This window comes from Muscardinus avellanarius, assembly GCF_963383645.1.
Source record: "Muscardinus avellanarius genome assembly, chromosome: 10".
Classification (NCBI taxonomy): Eukaryota; Metazoa; Chordata; class Mammalia; order Rodentia; family Gliridae; genus Muscardinus; species Muscardinus avellanarius.
Window position 1 is genome coordinate 60447721 of NC_137796.1, and position 16582 is coordinate 60464302.

Below are 16582 nucleotides of genomic sequence, written 5' to 3' on the forward strand. Positions count from 1 at the left end.
CAGCCTTGTTAGCTTAAGAGACCCTATTTCCAAATAAGATATATTAAAAAAAAAATAGGTCTGGGCATGTAGCCTGGAGGTCGAAGGGTTCCATCTATCTCCAGTACCATCAAAAAAAAAAAAAAAAAAAAAAAGGAAAAGAAAAAAGAATAAATAGGGTTAGGTGGTGTAGCTCGGAGGTAGAATGTCCCTGGGTTCCATCCCCAGTACCGCAAAAAAAAAAAAAAAAAAAAAAAAAAAAAAAAAAAAAACTGGAGTATATCTTTTTTTTTTTGGGGGGGGGGGTACTGGGGATGAAAGCAGTTCAGATCCAGTCAGCTCTAAGTGCCTTTTCTATACACAGACATGATTCGCACTCGGGAGCACCGGGTCCTGACGCCTACCCCCTTCTGTAGCACGTACAAGAGGTACCAGAGAAGCTGCGACAGACAGAAGCATAGACTTAACCAACAGCTCATAAAACTCTCCCTTTGGCCAGGCGTGGTGGCACATGCCTGTAATCCCAGGCCATGGGAGGCTGATACAGGAGGATCACAGGTTCAAGGCCAGCCTCAGAAACTTAGTTAAACCCTCAGAAACTTAGCAATTTACTGAGACTCTCAGCAATTTTGACCCTGTTTCAAAATTTAAAAAAAAAAAAAAAAAAAGTTGCCAGGCTTGGTGGCACACGCTTGTAATTTCAGCATTTGGGAGGCTGAGAAAGGAGGATCATGGTTCTCAGCCAGCCTCAGCTACTACTTAGTGATGTCCTTTGCAACTCAGTAAAACCCTGCTCCAAAATAAAGAGTAAAAAATAGGGCTGGGGGCATAGCTCGGAGGTAGAATGACCCTGGGTTCCATCTCCAGTACCAAAAAAAAAAAAAAAGAAAAAAAGAAAAAAAAAAAGAAAAGAAAAGAAAGAAAAAGAAGAAAACAGCTAGGTGTGGTGGCCCACGCTTATTATTCCAGCATCTGGGAGGCTGAAATAGGAGGATCTCGGTTCGCGGACAGCCTCAGCTATTTAGTGGGGTCCTCTGCAACTCAGTGAGACCCTGTTTCAAAACAAAGAATAAAGCCGGGCGTGGTTATATATGCTTGTAATCCATACACAACAGGATCACAGGTTCGGGAGGCTGAGACCGAAGGATTGCAGTTTGGGGACAGCCTCAGCTACTTAGTGAGGCCCTCCGCAATATAGTGAGACCCTGTTCCAAAATAAAAAATAAAAATAGGGCAGGGGGTGTAACTTGGAGGTCGAATGCTCCTGGGTTCCATCCCCAGATCCACTAAATAAAAAATAAATAAATAATAAATAAATATTAAAACTAAAAACTAGAGCTGGGGGTGTGGCTAGGAGGTTGAATGCCCCTGAGTTCCATCTCCAGTACTGAAAAAAAAAAAGGGTGTAGCCGGGCATGGTGGCGCAGGCTTGTAATCCCAGCAGTAGGGGGGCTGAGACTGGAGGATCGCGGTTCGGTTCGTGGCCAGCCTCAGCTACTTAGTGAGGCCCTCTGCAACTCAGTGAGACCCTGTTTCAGAATAAAGAATAAAAATTTGGGCAAGGGGTGTAGCTCGGAGGTCGAATGCCCCTGGGTTCCACCCCCAGACCCGCAAAAAAAAAAAAAAAAAAAAATGGGTGTGTGTGTCGTGGAGGTAACATGCCGCTGGGTTCTGTCCCCAGGACCCAAAAAAGAAACAGAAAGGTCCAGAGGGGAAGTCCTTGCCAGCGCCCAAAGAGCACCCTGGGCGCCTCTCGCTCTTCCTCACCACGACCCTTCCCTCCTGCAGCCAGAATCTGCCCGGCGACTACTTCCGGTACAAGGGCATCCTCTTTCCCGTCGGCCTGTATTCGCCCGAGAGCATCAGCCTGGCAGAGAACACCACTGACGTGCGCGACGACGACATCTTCATCATCACCTACCCCAAATCAGGTACCCGTAGGGCCGGGGCTGGCCGGCTGGGGAGGGCAGACAGGGGCGGTGACACGACACACCGAGGGAGAGGGGCAGGGAAAGAGGGGTGGTCGGCCTGGGTAGAGAGATCCATGCTTGCTAAGTTGCTGAGGCTGGCCTCAGACCTGCGATCCTCCTGTCAGCCTCCCGAGTCCTGGGGTTGCTGGCACATTTTGCATCAAGGTGGTAGTGTGTTGTCAGGAGGTAGCACAGTTTATCCGGGCATCTGTTGAAAGACATTTGGAGCCAGATGTGGTGGTTGACGCTTGTCATCCCAGTACTAGGGAGGCCGGGACAGGAGGGTTACAAGTTCGCAGCCAGCATCAGCTACTGACTGACTTACTGAGGCCCTTTGCAACTCAGTGAGATTCTGTTTCAAAATAAAGAATAAAACATTGGGCTGGAGGTATACCTCGGAGGTAGAATGCCCCTGGGTTCCGCCCCAGGAATGCAAAATGAATGAATGAATGAATAAATGAATAAATAAATAAAAGGATTGAGCCAGGTGTGGTGGCACGCGCGTGTAATCCCAGAATTTGGGAGACCAAGACAGGAAGATTGCATGTTTGTGGCCAGCCTCAGCTACTTAGTGAGGCCATCCGCAACTTAGTGAGACCCTGTTTTAAAATAATAAATAAGAGCCAAGCGTGGTGGCGCACACTTGTAATCCCTGTGCTTGGGAAGCGTAGACAGGAGGTTCGCACAGGTTCCAAGCCAGCCTCAGCTACTTAGTGAGGCTCTCAGCAACTTAGTGAGACCCTGTTTCCAAATAAAATATAAAATAGGTCTGGGAGTATAGCTCGGAGGTAGAAAGCCTCCTCTGGGTTCCACCCCCGGTACCACTAAAAAAAATAAATAATAAAATAAAGTAATAAATTAAAAAGTCTGAGGGTGTAACTCAGAGGTAAAATGTCCCTGGATTCAATCCCCATTCCCACTGCCACTCCCAAAAAATAGGAACAGCTGGTAAAGGGAGAGCGCCTTCCCCTAGGGCTGAAATTAAACTCCAAGCATCAAATTTGGAAGTGGGTGATGTCCCGGGTGCCCACCGCAGGGCTGACGGCTGCTGGTCACTAGGTCCCCTGAGAAGGCCGGGTGAGAACCCGGGAGAGGAACTGGACTGGTGCAACGCTCCTCTGGCGCCCTCTGCTGGCAAGGACTGACACTGAGCCAGCAGGCTGATTATCACTGTCTTCTGTGTCACAAAATAAGGCCAGGAGCAGAGTCCAAGCACCCACACGGGGCCTTTGTTAGAATCCAATACAATAAAACCGGCTGAGGTGGCATATGCCTGCAACTTGGGAGGCTGAGACAGGAAGCTCACAGGTTCAAGGCCAGCCTCAGCAATTTATCCGTACCCTCAGCAATTTAGCGAGTTCCTGTTTCAAAATTAAAAAGGTCTGGGTAGCCAGGCATAGTGGCACACGCCTGTAATCCCAGTACTTAAGGAGGCTGAGATAGGAGGATCTCAGGGTTAAGGCCAGCTTCAGCAACTTAAGGAGACCTGTGGCAAATAGGTCTGGGGGTACAGCCCAGAGGTAGAAGGCCCATGGGTTCGACCCCACTATCACAAAAAGTAAGTAAATAAGAGCCGATCCTGGTGGCGCACGCTTGTAATCCTAGTACCTGGGAGGCTGAGACAGGAGGACCGCTGGTTCACAGCCAGCCTCAGCTACTTAGTGAGGCCCTCTGCAACTTAGTGAGACCCTGTTTCCAAATCAAAACTAGCACTGAGAATGTAGCTTAGAGGTAGAATGCCTCTGGGTTCAATCCCCAGTACCACACATTAAAAAAAAAAAAAAAAAGTAAATAAAAATAAAGGCTACGGTGTCTTTTGGAGGTAGAACACCCCTGAGTTTAATTGCTGGTACCAAAAAAAAAAAAAAAAAAAAATGGTGAAGCGTTCGAGTTACGCCGTCATTATTCACCTGGTCATATCCCATCTCTAAACGCCTTTTTGTTTGTTTATTTTGCGGGTGTGGGATGGAACCCAGGGATGTTCTACCTCTGAGCTACACCCCAATCCTTTCTATTATATTATTTTTATTTTTTTATATTTTTTTGCGGGTCTGGAGTTGGAACTCAGGGGCATTCATTCGACCTCTGAGCTACACCCCTGGCCCTATTTTTTATTCTTCATTTTGAAACAGAGTGTCACGATGTTGCGGAGGGCCTCACACTAAGTAGCCGAGGCCGTCGGCCATCCGCGATCCTCCCATCTCAGCCTCCGGAATGCTGGGATTACGAATGCTGGGATTACAAGCGTGCGCCACCACACCCAGCCATCTTCACACCCTTCCACCCCGATTGACGGGCCTGATTTCTGCCGACAGGCACAACCTGGATGATTGAAATCCTCAGCCTGATCCTGAAGGACGGCGACCCCACCTGGATCCGCTCGGTGCCCAACTGGAAGCGAGCGCCCTGGTGCGAGACCATCATGGGCGCCTTCAGCCACCAGGACCAGCCCAGCCCCCGCCTCCTGAGCTCCCACCTTCCCATCCAGCTGTTCCCAAAGGCCGCCTTCAACTCCAAGGCCAAGGTACCGAGCACCCCCCATGCAGGGTGGGGGGAGCAGGGTTACGGACGGATTCAGCACGGGTTTACGGCACATCTGCCGTGGGCGTGGCCCTGGTCTAGTTTGGCATTAAGTAAGCGCGGCCTCTGGGGGCCACGTCCTAAAGGGGAGCGAGGGCTTGGCGTGGTGCCGCACACCTGGGAGGCTGAGACAGGAGCATCGAGGCCAGCGAAGACCTTCAGCAACTTAGTGAGACTCTTAAAATATATATATATATATAGCCGGGCGTAGTGGCGCACCCTTGTAATCCCAGCATCCGGGAGGCTGAGGACAGGGGATCGCGGTTCGCGGACAGCCTCGGCTACTTAGTGAGGCCCTCTGCAACTCAGTGAGACCCGGCTTCAAAATAAAGAATAAAAAATAGGGCCGGGGGTGTTGCTCGGAGGTCGAATGGCCCTGGGTTCCATCCCCAGACCCGCAATAAATAAAATAAAATAAATAAAGGGGAGCAGGCAGGTAATAGATGGGAAAATAAGGGAAATCAGACCGGTATGGAGGTGCACGCCTATAATCCCAATATTTAGGAGGCAGAGATAGGATTGAAAATTCAAGGCCAGCCTCATCAATTTAGCCAGACCCTCAGCAATTTAGCAAGACCCTCTTTCAAAATAAAGAATAAAGATCCGGGCGTGGTGGCGCACGCTTGTAATCCCAGCATTTGGGAGGCTGAGATCATGGTTCACCGACAGCCTCAGCTACTTAGTGAGGCCCTTCACAACTCAGTAAGACCCTGTTTCAAAATAAAGAATAAAAAATTGGGCAGGGGGTGTAGCTCAGGGGTCAAATGCCTCTGGGTTTCATCCCCAGACCCCCCACACACACACAAAAAAAAGAATAAAGCTGGGCATGGTGGCACACACCCATAATCCCAGTACTTGGGAGACTGAGGCAGGTGGATGGGTGGATGTAGGGGACAGCATGGAATCCGGGGAACAGGGAAGTAGCCTGAATCCCTAGGAGAGACGATGAGGCTGGGCCTGGGACAGAGAGAAGTGGGGAGGCCAGGCGTAGTGGGCCATGTCAGTAATCTCAGTATTTAGGAGGCTGAGACTGGAAGATCACAGGTTTGAGGACAGACTCAGCAAGTAGTGAGATGCTTATCAACCTAATGAGAACCTGTTTCAGCCGGGCGTGGTGGCACACACGCTTGTAATCCCCGCGCCTGGGAGGCGGAGACAGGAGGATCGCAGTTTGTGGACAGCCTCAGCTACGTAGTGAGGCCCTTTGCAACCTTGTGAGACCCTGTTTCAAAATTAAAAAAAAAAAAAGTAAAAAAGATAGGGCTGGGGATGTAGCTGGGAGGTAAAATGTCCCTGGGTTCCATCCTCAGTACCGCAAAAATAAAATAAAAAATAAAAACAAGAGCTGGGTGTGGTGGCTCACACTTGTAATCCTAGTACTTGGGAGACTGAGACAGGAGGATCCAGGTTCACGGACAGCCTCAGCTACTTAGTAAGGCCTTGTTTCAAAATAAAGAATAAAAAATAGGGCTGGGGGTATAGCTCAGAGGTAGAATGTCCCTGGGTTCTGACAAGTCGGGTCCCTCCCTCTTACCGCAGGGGCGGAACCCTAGAAAAGGAGGAAGAGATTCTGCTGGGCCATATCTGGAGGCAGGCGATGTCCCGTCTGGAGAGGGGCAGCGTTCCCACGCGTAGTCCCACCCCCAAGACTTATGCCTTAAAAAAGCAGCATTTTCCCTTCGGCCTCGGAGGAGCACGCAGGTCTCTGGGATGGTCCAGCCCAATCCCCGAGAGGACCACATTAAAACTGCTACTGCTGAGCTGGGCGTGGTGGCGCACGCTTGTAATCCCCGCGCTTGGGAGGCAGAGACAGGAGGATCGCGCAGGTTCGAAGCCAGCCGCGCGCGCTGGCTTAGGAGACCCTGTTTCCAAGTAAAAATGTAAAAATAGGTCTGGGAGTGTAGCCCGGAGGTAGAAGGGCTTCCAGGAACCCCAGTACCACCAAAAAACAAAAAACAAAAAAACAACCTGCTACTGTGCTCCTACTCCTGGTCTCTCGTCTCTTTACCGAGTGCACCTAACAGGTTCCACCCCCAGTAATGCTAAATAAATAAATAATAAAAATAATATACAGCTGAGGGTATAGTTCAGTTCAGAGGCAGAATGTCCCTGGGTACCATACACAAACACAAACAAAATGTTAGTTGTCATGATTTTTATTCCTTTTTTGTGTGTGTGGTACTGGGGATGGAACTCAGGGGCCCTCTACCTCTGGGCTACACTCCCAGACCTATTTTATATTTTATTTGAAGACAGGGTCTCTTAAGCCAGCTGAGGCTGGCTTCAAACCTGCACGATCCTCCTGTCTCAGCCTCCCAAGCGCAGGGATTACAAGCGTGCGCCACCACGCCGGGCTCCTTTTTTTTTTTTTTTTTTTTTAGTATTAGAGATTAAACCCAGGGCTATTCTACCTCTTAGCTACATTTTATTTACCAGCCTTATTTATTTATTTATTTATTTATTTATTTATTTATTTAGAAACACGGTCTCTTAAACCAGTGCTGCTGGCCTCGAACCTGCAGGATCCTCCTGTCTCCGCCTCCCAAGCACAGGGATTACAAGCATGCACCACCACACCCGGCTACCAGCCCTATTTTATTTTGTTTTTTTGAAACAGGGTCTCACTAGGTTGATGAGAGTCTCACTACTTGCTGAGACTGTCCTCGAACCTCCAATCCTCCAGTACTGGGATTACAGGTGTGCGTCACCATGCCCGGCTTGTTTGTTTGTTTTTGCAGTACTGAGGATGAAACCCAGGGGCATTCTACCTCCAATCTACACCCCTAGCCCTATATTTTATTCTTTATTTTGAAACAGGGTCTCATGGAGTTGCAAGGGCCTCACTAAGTAGCTGAGGCTGTCCGTGAACCATGATCCTCCTGTCTCAGCCTTTCAAATGCTGGGATTACAAGCGTGTGCCACCACGCCCAGCTCTGGCCTGTTTTTTTGTGTTTTTTTTTTTGTTGTTGTTGTGTTGTGGTACTTACTGGTGCTTGAACCCAAAGGCATTCTACCTCTGAGCTATTTTTAGTGGTACTGGGGGTGGAACCCAGAGGCTTTCTACCTCCGGGCTATACTCCCAGACCTATTTTATACTTTATTTGGAAACAGAGTCTCACTAGGCTGCTGAGAGCCTCACTAAGTAGCTGAGGCTGGCTTCCAACCTGCGCGATCCTCCTGTCTCAGCCTCCCAAGCGCGGGGATTATGAGCGTGCGCCACTACACCTGTCTTATTTTTTAGTTCGAAACAGGGTCTTGTCAAGTTGGGGAGGGCCTCACTAAGTCACTGAGGCTGGCTGCGAACCTGTGATTCTCCAGTCTCAGCCTCCCAAGTACTGGGATTACAAGTGTGCTCCACGCCTCTGCTTGCTGGGGTTTTTAAACATCTGTCTTTGTAACTCCTTCATACAACTTCTGCAGCCTCCAGGTTGGGGAGCTGTGGACAGAGGCTCCAGGACAGTGAGCCTCCACCCTGCCCTGCCCTCTAGGGACCCCAGCCTGGGGGTGGAGATACAGGTTGTAAGTGATCTAGGAAGGCCGCTGGGCTGGAGGCTGCTGGAGCCCACAGGCACCCACAGTGACCGCGCAAAGTCCCCTGGGAGTCCTCCCTCGTCCTTCCTGCCGCAGAGTCAGGAGAGGGGCAGGGGCCAGGGGCCAGGCAGCCTTGGGGTCTGGGCTTCTGCCTTTGTCTGACGCCCTTCCTCGTCCATCCACACGCAGGTGATCTACCTGGGCAGGAACCCCCGGGACGTGGTGGTTTCCTTCTATCATTATTCCAAGATCGCAGGGCAGTTGAAGGACCCCGGCACACCTGACCAGTTCCTGCAGAACTTCCTCAAAGGCGAAGGTGAGGACCGGGACACAGGGGCGGGCGGGACCCAGCACGGAGGAAAGAAGATCCCCAGGAGACCCAGAGAGAGGAGAGATAAGGAGTGGGGTTGGGTTCCATGGCACGCCTTTGTAATCCCTGTACGTGGAGGCTGAGATAGGAAGATAGCAGGTTCCAGGGCAGCCTCAGCAACTTAGCAAGACTCTGTTTCAAAATAAAAAATGAAGCTGGGCGTGGTGGCACACGCTTGTAATCCCTACGCTTGGGAGGCAGAGACAGGAAGATCGGAGACAGGAAGATTGCGCAGGTTCGAAGCCAGCCTCAGCAGATTAGGGACACTCTCAGGAATTTAGCAAGTCCCTATCTCAGAATAAAAAATAAATTGGAGCCGGGCGTGGTGGTGCACGCTTGTAATCCCAGCATTCAGGAGGCTGAGACAGGATGATCATGGTTCGCGGACAGCCTCAGCTACTTAGTGAGGCCCTCTGCAACTCAGTGAGACCCGGTTTAAAAATAAAGAATAAAAGAAATAGGGCAGGGGGTATAGGTCAGAGGTCGAATGCCCCTGGGTTCCATCCCCAGTAACACAAAAAACGAAAGGAAGGAAGGAAGGAAGGAAGGAAGGAAGGAAGGAAGGAAGAAAGGAAGGAAATAGGGCTGGGGGTGTTGCTCAGAAGTAGAATGCCAAGCCAGGCCTCGTGGCGCATGCTTGTAATCCCAGCACTTGGGAGGCTGAGACAGGAGGATCGCGCAGGTTCGAAGTCAGCCTCAGCTACTTAGTGAGGTTCTCAGCAACTTAGTGAGACCCTGTTTCAAAAATAAAGGCCAGCTGGGCATGGTGGTGCACGCTTGTGGCTGAGACAGGTGGATCGCACAGGTTTGAAGCCAGCCTCTACTAGCTTAAGAGACCCTGTTTCCAAATAAAAAATATAAAATAGGTCTGGGAGTGTAGCCCGGAGGTAGAAGGCCCCTGGGTTCCACCCCTAGTACCACCAAAAGTAAATAAATAAATAAATAATAAAAGGGGCTGGGATGTATCTTGGAGGTAGAGCACCCCTGGGTTCAGTCTCCAGTACCAAAATAGGGTGGGGGAGAAAGAAGCAAAAGGAGGCAGAGACTGAGAAAAAAGTAGAGAGAGACCACCGCAGTGGATCAGCGCCTCCCCACGCCCTGTCTCTCTCTCTCCCCGTGAGAAGCTCTGGCTGTGGAGGGGAATCCGAGGTTGGGAGAGGGACCAGGCTGCCGATGGCCAGGTCAGGTGGACAGGCGGATGAGGGCCACCCTGAATGGAGGAGCTGGTTGAGAGAGACCCTGAGCTTGGCAGAGATGTGGGGGTCTTGGGCACAGTGTTCTGCTCCAGGAGCCAGACCCGGTGCGTGTGTGCGGGGGAGGGGGGCACTGGCACCCACCGCACCCCGCTGGCCCTGCTGCCTGAACCTCACCCCCGCCCCTCTGCCCGCAGTGCAGTTTGGCTCCTGGTTCCACCACATTAAGGGCTGGATCCGGATGAAGGGCAAGGAGAACTTCCTGTTCACCACCTACGAGGAGCTGCAGCAGGTGGGTTCCTACATTCCGCTCCCTGACGCCCCCCTCCAGCAGGTCTGAAGCCCGCTCTGCTCTCCAACATGCCAGGAGTTGGGACAAGGACCAGGCAGGCAGAGGCCTTGAGCCTGTGCACGGGACACAGACCATGGACAAAAAGTAAGGGAGCTTGTAATCCCAGTACTTGGGAGGCTGATACGGGAGGATCGCAGTCTTAGTCACTTGGGCCCTCCAAAACTTAGTGAGACCCTCCCTGTTTCAAAATAAAGACTAAAGCCAGGCGTGGTGGCGCACGCTTGCGATCCCAGCATTCGGGAGGTTGAGACCGGAGTATCACAGTTTGTGGATAGCCTCAGCCACTTAGCGAGGTCCTTTGCAACTCAGTGAGACCGATTCAAAAAATTAAAAAGATGCCGGATGCTGGGCGTGGTGGTGCACGCTTGTAATCCAGGCATCCAGTAGGTGGAGACTGTAGGGTTGCAGTTCACAGACAGCCTCAGCTACCTAGCGAGGCTCTTTTGCAACTCAGTGACACCTTGTTTCAAAATAAAGAATAAAGACAGGCCCGGTGGTTCACGCTTGTAATCCCAGCATTAGGGAGGCAGAGACCAGAGAAAGCGTTTTGAGGACAGCCTCAGCTACTTAGGGAGGCCCTTCACAACTCAGTGAGACTCTGTTTCAAAATAAAGAATAAGCCGGGCATGGTGGCCCACGCTTGTAATCCCAGCATTCAGGAGGCTGAGACTGGAGGATCGCAGTTTGCAGGCAGACTTAGCTATTGAGTGAGGCCTTTCGCAACTTAGTGAAACCCTGTCTCAAAATAAAGAATAAAAAATAGGGCTGGGGGTGTAGTTTGGAGGTCGAATGCCCCTGGGTTCCATCCCCAGCACCCCCCCACACACACACACACACATCCCAGAGGCTGGGCGCGGTGGTGCCTGCCTGTACACCCAGTACAGGAGGATTGCAGATTCCCAGCTGGAGGCAGGGAGGCTGGGGACAAAGCTCAGAAGTCGAGCACCCCTGGGTTCAATCCCCAGTACCAAACACAAACAACAAATGATAATAAGAACAATACATGGGGTTGTTAGAAGCACAACACCGGTGCGGACATGCGAAGGGAGGCATCAGCACAGTGTCCACAGGTTCCCGGCGAGGACCTATCTGATGAGTAATGACAACTCGAACATCAACTCTAATGCCTGTCACCCGTGACTGAACACCAGGAACCTGATTCTCCCAATGTAGGGTCCCGGGAGGACACATATATTAAACCACAGGAAATGTCAGTAATAATTGAGCGCAGTGGTGCATGCCTGTAGTCCCAGGACTTGGGGGGGCTGAGACAGGTGGATGGCAGGTTTGAGGCCAGCCTCAGCTACTTAATGAGACTCTATTACAAAATTTAAAAAGGGCTGGGAATGCAGTTCAGTGTGGTAGGACACTCCTTGGTTCAATATCTGGTAGACTACAATATTACAAGATAGATGATGGAGTTAGATTAGCTAGATAGATGATAGATATAGATAAAAAAAAAATGTAGCCACTCTGTCGGGCATGGTGGCACACACCTTTAATCCCAGTACTTAAGGAAGGCTGAGGTAGGAGGATTGCAGGTTTGAAGATAGCCTCAGCAATTTAGCAAGACTTTGTTAAAAAAAAAAAAAAGACTGAGGGTGTAGTTCAGAGGTAGGACACTTTGGATTCAATTTCTAGCAGTAAGGAAGGAGGGAAAGAAAAAAAAAAAAAGAAGAAGGATGTGAGCCGGGCATGGTAGTACATGCCTGTAATCACAATATTTGGGAGTCTGAGGCAGGAGAATCACAGGTTCAAAGCCAGCCCCGGCAACTTAGTGAGGCTGTCAGCAACTTAACAAGACCCTTTTTCCAAAAGAAAAAAAAAATCAAAATGAAAAAGTAACAGCCAGCCGGGCATGGTGGCACACACTTGTAATCCCAGGGTTTGGGAGGCTGAGACAGGAGGGTCGTGGTTCGTGAACAGCCTCAGCTAGTGAGGCCTGTCTTAGTGAGGCCTGTCAGTGTCTAGTGCACTGGAGACCTGAGGGTAAAGCCTTTTAATCAGGGCACAGGGGATGAGGATTTTCAGGTACAACTGCACGTTTTATTGAGAGAGCAATCGCACTTTTATAGAGAAAGCCTTTATCGAACTACATTGACGAATTTAGCTATTTCAGATATTACAAGGTTATCTTAAAGCAACAATGGATGTGTGTAAACAAAGCCAGAGGACTAATCTCAAACTTAAAACAACTCTCTGTTTTACAAACAGAAGCAAGGAAGCCTGTGACCAGCTCATAACATCTCAAGCTGTTTATCATACCAATAAGTTTTCTGAGATGTCTAGACTGGGAAGGACGTGCAAAGAGGCCTGGAGCCACTTCCTGACCTTCAAGGGAACTTGGCAAAACTCGCAGCTCACTGATTAGAGAAAGTCTGCTTGCCTCCCAGCCTGGCGTTCCACGCTGCTTCTCGAGCCAGAGTTGCTACATTAACCCTTGAAGCAGGAGCCTGCATCTCAGTACTCTCACAGAGGCCCTTTGCAACTCAGCGAGACCCTGTTTCAAAATAAAGAATAAAAAAATAGAGCTGGGGCCGGGCGTGGTGGCGCATGCTTGTAATCCCCGTGATTGGGAGGCAGAGACAGGAGGATTGTGCAGGTTCTAAGCCAGCCTCGCTGGCTTAAGAGACCCTGTTTCCAAATAAAATATAAAATAGGTCTGAGAGTGTAGCCCAGAGGTAGAAGGCTTCCATCCCTAGTACCACCAAAATATATAGATAGATAGATAGATAGATATAGATATAGGGCTGGGGGTGTAGCTTGGAGGTAGAATGCCCTAGGTTCAATCCCCAGTACTGAAAATAAATAAATAAAGCAGCCGGGCGTGGTGGCGCACACTTGTAATCCCAGCATTGGGGAGGCTGAGACCGGAGGATCGCGGTTCACAGACAGCCTCAGCTACTTAGTGAGGCCCTCTGCAACTCAGTGAGACCCTTTTCAAAATAAGGAATAAAAAAAAATAGAGCAGGGGATGTGGTTCAGAGGTTAAAATTTTCAAAATAAAGAATAAAAAAATAGGGCAGGGGATGTGGCTCAGAGGTTAAATGCCCCTGGGTTCCATCCCCAGACCTGAAAGAAAAAAAAATTAATAATAAAAAAGTAACAAAGTAGGGGTAGGGGTATAGCTCAGGGGTAGAACTTCCCTGGGTTCAATCTTCAGCACCAGAAAAAAAGACAGGCCAGTGATCACCCAGTTTTGACCTACAATGTGGTGGTTGAATGTGGCATGGTGGCGCAGGCTTATAATGCCAGCATTCTGGAGGCTGAGACAGGAGGCTCACGGTTCACGCCCAGCCTCAGCTACTTAGTGAAGGCCCTTTGCAACTCAGTGAGACCCTGTTTCAAAATAAAGAATAAAAATATAGGGCTGGGGGTGTAGCTCAGAGCTAGAATGCCCCTGGGTTCCATCCTCAGTACTGCAAAAAAAAGAAAAGAAAAAAAAAAAAAAAAAAGAAAGAAAGAGAGGCTGATAATTTGCCCCAGGTGCATAGCTCTCCACTGTGGCCCCAGGGTTATTTTTTCCATCCTGGTAAATTTCTCTTGATGGAAAGATCCAGAGAAGGTTTTGCACACCACCCACCCCCATCCCTTTTTATTCTCCAGCCAAAAACTGGGCCAGGGAGCCTGACAGAGATCCTGGGCTGCCAGGGTTGTGAGGCACCGCCCACGTTAGAATTTCTGGGACGCGGCAGTGGTTTTAGAGGATAAAGGGATGAAGGTTATAAAAACAGAAGTGACCTGGGAAAGGCCCGCGAGGGATGGGCAGCTGACCCGAGGCTGTCAGAAGGCAGCCAGGCCGGGGCCTGAACTTCTTCCTGGTTGTGGCCTTGGATACGTGTTTGTCTTCCCCTCTCTGAGCTCTTTACCCCCTGGGATGACATCTCTTGCAAAGCTGATGTCAGGTGCAGCCCAGATGCATAGCAGGGCTTGGACCAGAGCTTGGTGGACTGTGGGCGCTCAGTCCCAGTGACTGGCCCACCGCTGTCACCAAGAAGGTGGTATTTGACCTGCATTGGCGGGAAAGGGCATTTTGCAGCCCCATCCCGTAGCAGTAGAGAGAGGACTGTGCAAAGGCGGGTGAGCCCGGGTGGGGACGCTGGGCAGAGCTGAGACCAGGTCACCCCAGTGGTCGAAAGCCAGGCCTGGGGGCTGGCTCTGTCCGCAGCACTGGGGAGCCATGGGCGAGCTGGGGAGGAGCAGAGGTGACACGAGGAGGCTGGAGGCGAGGGAGGAAACTGAGGCAGAGGCTGAGGCCTGAGCCAGCTCGGGGAAACGGGCAAAGGGAGGCAGAAGGCAGGAGGGGCGTGGCTGACGCTGGCAGGGGCGTGGCCAGGTCTGGGAGGACCCTGGGATTGAGGTAGGATGGTCAAGGGGTCCTGGGGTGAGGGCCCCAAGTAGGACGCAGACCAGCCACCATCTTCTTTGCCCACCCACAGAGCCCTTAAACCACAGAGGCTGAGGCCCCAGCCCTTGGCTCAGAGGCAGGTAAACTGAGGCAAAGAGGCAGGAGTCATCCTGATGGCCCTGGGCGAGAGCCCGGATGTCCAGACTCGGTCACCGTGGTGCCTCCTCTGACGGGCACTCCCTCCTCCTGACTCCATCCCCCCCTCTCCCACCCCAGGACCTCCAGGGCTCCGTGCAGCGCATCTGCGAGTTCCTGGGCCGGCCGCTGGACGAGGAGGCGCTGGGCTCCGTCGTGGCGCACTCGACCTTCGGCGCCATGAAGGCCAATAGCATGTCCAACTACACGCTCCTGCCCCACAGCCTGCTGGACCACCGCCAGGGGGCCTTCCTCCGGAAAGGTGAGCACCGGGCCCCACCGGGTCGCTAGATGGCTGTGTGGTTCAGCCAGTTCCATAGGTTCGAGGGCAGCCTCCACAGTTTACTGAAACCCTCAGCAACTTAGCCAGATCCTGATTCCAAATTTATAAAACTTATTTTTATGTTATTTATTTATTTGGGGGTACTGGGGATGGATGGAACCCTTCTACTTCCGGGCTACACTCGTGTGTGTGTGTGTGTGTGTGTGTGTGTGTGTGTGTGTGTGTAATTTTTTTTTTTTGAAAAAGAGTCTCTTAAGCCAGCAAGGCTGGCTTCAAACCTATGTGATTCTCCTGTCTCAGCCTCCCAAGCGCGGGGATTACAAGCGTGCGCCACCACGCGGGGCCAAACTTACTAAATTTAAAAGGGCTGGGAGTACCGGGTAGGGTGGCTCACACCTGTAATCCAAGTACTTGGGAAGCTGAGACAGGAGAATGGCAGGTTGGAAGCCAGCCTCAGCCACTGAGTAAGATCCTGTTTCAAAATAAAAAGTAAAGTGTCCCACGCTTATAATCCCAGTACTTGGGAGGCTGAGACAGGAGAATCTCAGGTTGGAAGCCAGCCTTGGCAATTTAGTGATGATCTCAGCAACTTAGTGAGACTCTGTTTCAAAATAAAAGAATAAAAATATAGGGCTGGCGCCGGGCGTGGTGGTGCACACTCCCCTCACTTGGGAGGCGGAGACAGGAGGATCGCGCTGGTTCAAAGCCAGCCCCGCTGTCTTAAGAGCCTCTGTTTCTAAAAATAAAAAAGTTTAAAATAGGTCTGGGAGTGTAGCCCAGAGGTAGAAGGGCTTCCAGGAACCCCAGTACCACAAAAAATGAAAATATAGGGCTAGGGGTGTAAATCGGAGGTAGAATAACCCAGGATTTCATCCCCAGAACCGGAAAAAAAAAAAAAAAAGAATAAAACATAAGACTGGGGGGTGTGTAGCTCAGATGTAGGACGCACTTGGGTTCAATCCCCAGTAGCACAATAAAATAAAAATAAGCCAGGTGTGGTGTCTGGGTTCCATCCCTAGTTAAAATAATAATAATAATAATAATAATAATAATAATAATAATAATCCGGTGGGAGGTCTGTCCTGTGCTGAGATCGACTAAGCAGAGAAACCAGCAGAACTAGCAGGTCGGAGCTCCTGCAGGTGGCAGACCTCTGTGGGCGCTGGGGAGGGCGGTGGGCCGGAGCGTGCTGGGATGTGGGGGTGAGGGCCACACCACAGAATGGCTCCTCACCCCCATCCCCTGCAGGGATCTCCGGCGACTGGAAGAACCACTTCACAGTGGCACAGAGCGAAGCCTTCGACCGCGTCTACCGCGAGCAGATGCGGGGGATGCCGGCCTTCCCCTGGGACGAGACCCCGGAGGACGCCAGCCCGGACCCCGAACTGGAGCCCGAGCCCGCGCCCAGCCCCGACCAGGCCTCCGAGGACCCCTCCCCGTGACCCTGACAATAAACGTGTCGCTCCGGCCAGGCTCCTCTGAGCGCAGGAGGGGGCGTGACGCCGCGGGGCGGCAGGGGGCGCGCGCGGGGCAGGTCCCCAACCCTGCTGCCCCATCTGCCAACCTGCTGCCCCATCTGCCACACCGATGGGGCCGGGACCCAGGCGCCGGGCCCCACCCCGAGCAAAGGTCCTGCAGGGAGCGCCAAACTGGGGTACTTCCTCAGAAAGAGTGGGGCCTGGTCTGAGGGAGGAGAAGGGCTAGGCTTGGACCTCTGGGTCTGAGGGAGGAGGGCTGGGGCTGGCCCCCTGGGTCTGAGGGAGGAGGGCTGGGTCTGGACC

General features: G+C 51.4%; 1 protein-coding gene across 1 annotated transcript; it reads left to right on the top strand.

The window, feature by feature from the left end:
• Nucleotides 1-1771: 1771 nt before the first annotated feature.
• Nucleotides 1772-16243, top strand: SULT2B1 (sulfotransferase family 2B member 1; the record flags this gene model as incomplete). The annotated part of the gene is made up of 6 exons (XM_080702963.1): nt 1772-1910; nt 4265-4473; nt 8250-8376; nt 9821-9915; nt 14600-14780; nt 16050-16243. The coding sequence occupies exons 2-6, from the start codon at nt 4276-4278 to the stop codon at nt 16241-16243; spliced, it is 795 nt and encodes a 264-aa protein (XP_080559089.1). The 5' UTR covers nt 1772-1910; nt 4265-4275.
• Between the last annotated feature and the right edge of the window lie 339 nt (nt 16244-16582).